General features: G+C 54.8%; 1 protein-coding gene across 1 annotated transcript; it reads right to left on the bottom strand.

The window, feature by feature from the left end:
- Window positions 1-481: 481 nt before the first annotated feature.
- Window positions 482-3,380, bottom strand: MCAT (malonyl-CoA-acyl carrier protein transacylase). Its single transcript, XM_014961517.1, has 4 exons — window positions 2,766-3,380; window positions 2,552-2,639; window positions 1,786-2,003; window positions 482-1,176 (listed from the first exon to the last, which is right to left on the bottom strand). The coding sequence occupies exons 1-4, from the start codon at window positions 3,243-3,245 to the stop codon at window positions 754-756; spliced, it is 1,209 nt and encodes a 402-aa protein (XP_014817003.1). The 5' UTR covers window positions 3,246-3,380; the 3' UTR covers window positions 482-753.
- Between the last annotated feature and the right edge of the window lie 12 nt (window positions 3,381-3,392).

Raw genomic sequence — 3,392 nt, 5'->3', positions numbered from 1 at the left:
CGCTAGACAACCGGAGGGAAAACGACTCCCATCCCCCTGTGGACGACAGGTCAGGAATGATGCACCCCATAGCATTAAAAACACCAAAAGCAAAGCTTTTTGGTTTATTTACAGCTTAACCTTAAGAAAATCACGTTCCTAATGATGCCTTCAGCCTTACCTGCCTGCTACCCGGCAATACGGACACAAAGCAAAAGAATTTTACAGAGATGAACGTCCCACAAGTCAGTCGAGTTCGAAAAGAGGAACATCAACGTACCTAAAGCTGCACCAAACCAGAAGGCTCCTCTAAACACACCCTCGAGCCCAACGCCAAGCCCTCCACAACCCAGAGCCAACAGCCCAGTTGTCCCCCTGTATCCACGCAGAAGATTCTGCAGCAGCCAGCCCAAGATACTGAACTTTAACTTGAATCCACCACCACCACCCCCCAAAAAAAAAAAAAAAAATTAAAAAAGGAAAAAAGAAAAGAGAGGGGAAGTTGCTTGCAGGATTGAGGCCAAACAGAAGGCTATTTGGTGTATTTATTGGCTGTTTTGCAGTCCCGACACAGATGGAAGAGCCAGACTTTGCTCTCCCCGTCCCCACCTGAGGCACACGGGGAAGGAAAACGTCCACTGCGATTGCGCGCACGGTGCTCTTTTCATCATAAGAAGCCATAAATGTTTAAAACTTCCTCTTTCAGGAGCACAAAGTTATTTTCAAATCAGGCAGAAAAAAACAAGTTGCGTGGATTTTTCTCAAAAGGCTACTTTAGGTCCCCGCTGCTTCCTCATCTTCCAGGGCATCTACGTGGTTATATTGTTTCCAGGCCTTTAAATTACATTTTTTGAGAATGGCTCCCAGCTGCTTCCCAGGCCCCACTTCGTAGGTGTAAGGAAATTCTGTTCCTTGCTTTCTTTCATACACAGAATGCATGGTCTGCTCCCACAGAACTGGTGACACCACCTGCTTCACCAGCAGCTTCTCAACGTGCTTTGAGTGCATGTACTTTTTGCCATCAACATTGGAGTAGACGCAGAGCAGTGGCTTCTGAATCTCAATGGATTTTAAGACTTCAGCCAAGGGTTCTACTGCTGGTGCCATAAGTCTGGTGTGAAAAGCCCCGCTGACTGGAAGCATGCTCGTACGTGTAAAATAGTATTTTCGGGCATTCTTCTGCAAAAACTCCAAAGCCTACAAAAGAGAAGGAGAAGTGAGAGTACCGCACGACAGAGGTTTACCCAGCCACCCCACAAGAAGCACCTCACCACAGAATCACACAAAATCATGGAATGGTTTAGGTTGGAAGGGACCTTAGAGATCATCTAGTTCCAACCCCCCTGCCATGGGCAGGGACACCTCCCACCAGACCAGGTTGCTCAAGGCCCCATCCAGCCTGGCCTTGAACACCTCCAGGGATGGGGCATCCACAGCTTCTCTGGGCAACCTGGGCCAGGGTCTCACCACCCTCACAGGAAAGAATTTCTTCCTGAGATCTAATCTAAATCTCCCCTCTTCCAATTTAAAACCGTTACCTCTTATCCTGTCACTGGGCTTCCTGACACAGAGTCCCTCCCCAGCTCTCCTGTAGACAAGACTTATTGTCACAAAGTGATTCCTTTCCCTACCAAGCAATGCCACAAGCAGGCACTGGCAACAAAACCCCACAGATCAAATACTTTTGTTTGGATAAACTATGGCTGTACAGGTTAACTTCCACACAGAAGCGCAAAGGGAAAGCTTTAAAAAAAAAATAATAAAGTGTTAAATTCAAACAAAGGGGTAATTATTCTGAAGCGGTACCTGCAAGTGTCCTGCAATGACTCTGCTGTCTGGAAACAAGTAGTTTGAAATTTCACACACGGGGTTCTCAATGCCCAGCGATTCGCAGTGTTTACGGGCTTCCGAGCAGGCCAATTTGTAATTTGTCTCTCGCCGACCGATCACCGACAGCATTCCGCTGGGGACGGCTTCCGACGCCTGCTGCATGGCCTCAGCACGCACCTTCACCGCGTACAGCGCTGCGGGGGAAAACAAGAGACACCCCGTAAATAGAAGAAACCCCCAAGGGAATCACAGAACCACCTAGGTTGGAAGGGACCTTTAAGATCATCTAGTCCAACCATTAAAAAAAAAACAACAAAACAAAACCTAAAATAAATAAACAAACAAAAAAACCAACACCAAACAAAACACACCCCAACACTAAACCATATTCCCGAGCACCATGTCAACTCGTCTTCTGAGTATCTCCAGGGATGGTGCCTCAACCACTTCCCTGGGCAGCCCATTCCAACGCCTGATAACCCTTTCAGTGAAGAAATTTTTCCTAATATCCAGCCTGAACCTCCCCTGGCACAACTTGAGGCCATTTCCCCTTGTCCTGTCGCCTGTGACTTGGGAGAAGAGACCGACCGGCCTCTCTCGGGGGCCAAAGGCGCCTTTGCCTCTGCGGGCAAGGAAGGGTGGCTGCGTGCTCCCACCAAACGCCCGCGCTTTTAACACCGTATTACACGTGGTGAAGTGAACAGGGGGAAGAGAAAGTGAAATTTATCCTCTTAAAAAGCACCTTCGGCAAAGTCCAAGGCTCCAGCGAAGACCAGCGCCGCGAACTCCCCCACGCTGTACCCGGCCGCCGCCACGCAGCTCTCCACCACCTGCAGGGAGACGGACCCCAGGCCCACCGTCAGCCGTCCCGGTGTCCCCCACAGCCCCCCCGGGAGCCTCCCCGGCAGGGCCCAGCGCCCAGGCCCCGGCCTTTCCCTCCCCGCCGCCCCGCTCACTTCAGGCCGCTGGTGGTTGAGCTTCTCCACGGCGGCCAGGGAGGCGACGAACACGGCGGGCTGGCAATGCCGGGTGCGGTCCAGCTCGCCCCGCGGCCCCTCTAGGCAGAGGGAAAGGAGGTCGTAGCCCAACACCTTCTCGGCCAGGCGGTACATGTCCCGCACGCCGGGATACCGCAGCAACCCGCGGCCCATCCCCACGAACTGGCTGCCCTGCCCGGGGAAAAGCAGCACCGTGCCCTCCCGGGGGGAACGCCGCTCCCGCTTCGCTTCCCCCTCCGCCTCCACCGCCGCCTCGCCCGACTCCTCGCCCTCCACCGAGCTCTGCAGGAGGTCTCTCAGGGTCGCCGCCGACGCCCGGTCCCCACCGCCGGGGCGGGAGCTGCCCCGTCGCCGCGGTACAACGCCGGGGAGGCCGCCGCGCCCGCTGCAACCACCAAGCCGCCATCTTGTCCTCACCGCCGCGGCCCAGCTGCCCATGGCGGCCGCCGCCCGCCCGCCTGCGCCCCGCGTTGCCACGGCAACCACCCCCACACCCTCCGGGAGGAAAATCGAGGCCGGCCCCGCCGCCGCCTCTAGGCCCCGGCCTGCTCTGCCCCGGCTCCGCTCCTCCCGGTTCCCTCCTCA

This window comes from Calidris pugnax, unplaced genomic scaffold (genome assembly GCF_001431845.1).
Source record: "Calidris pugnax isolate Ruff unplaced genomic scaffold, ASM143184v1 scaffold589, whole genome shotgun sequence".
Taxonomy (NCBI): Eukaryota; Metazoa; Chordata; class Aves; order Charadriiformes; family Scolopacidae; genus Calidris; species Calidris pugnax.
Note: the sequence above shows the minus strand (reverse complement) of the source record. Positions and strands in the feature narration are given on the sequence as shown.

Excerpts from the sequence above, each read along its gene's own strand:
- MCAT (XM_014961517.1), bottom strand. The coding sequence starts at position 3,245 with ATGGGCAGCTGGGCCGCGGCGGTGAGGACAAGATGGCGGCTTGGTGGT. Across the intron at positions 2,640-2,765 it reads TCAACCACCAGCGGCCTGAA|GTGGTGGAGAGCTGCGTGGC; the intron begins GTGAGCGGGGCG and ends GTCTCCCTGCAG. Across the intron at positions 1,177-1,785 it reads TCATTGCAGGACACTTGCAG|GCTTTGGAGTTTTTGCAGAA; the intron begins GTACCGCTTCAG and ends TCTCTTTTGTAG.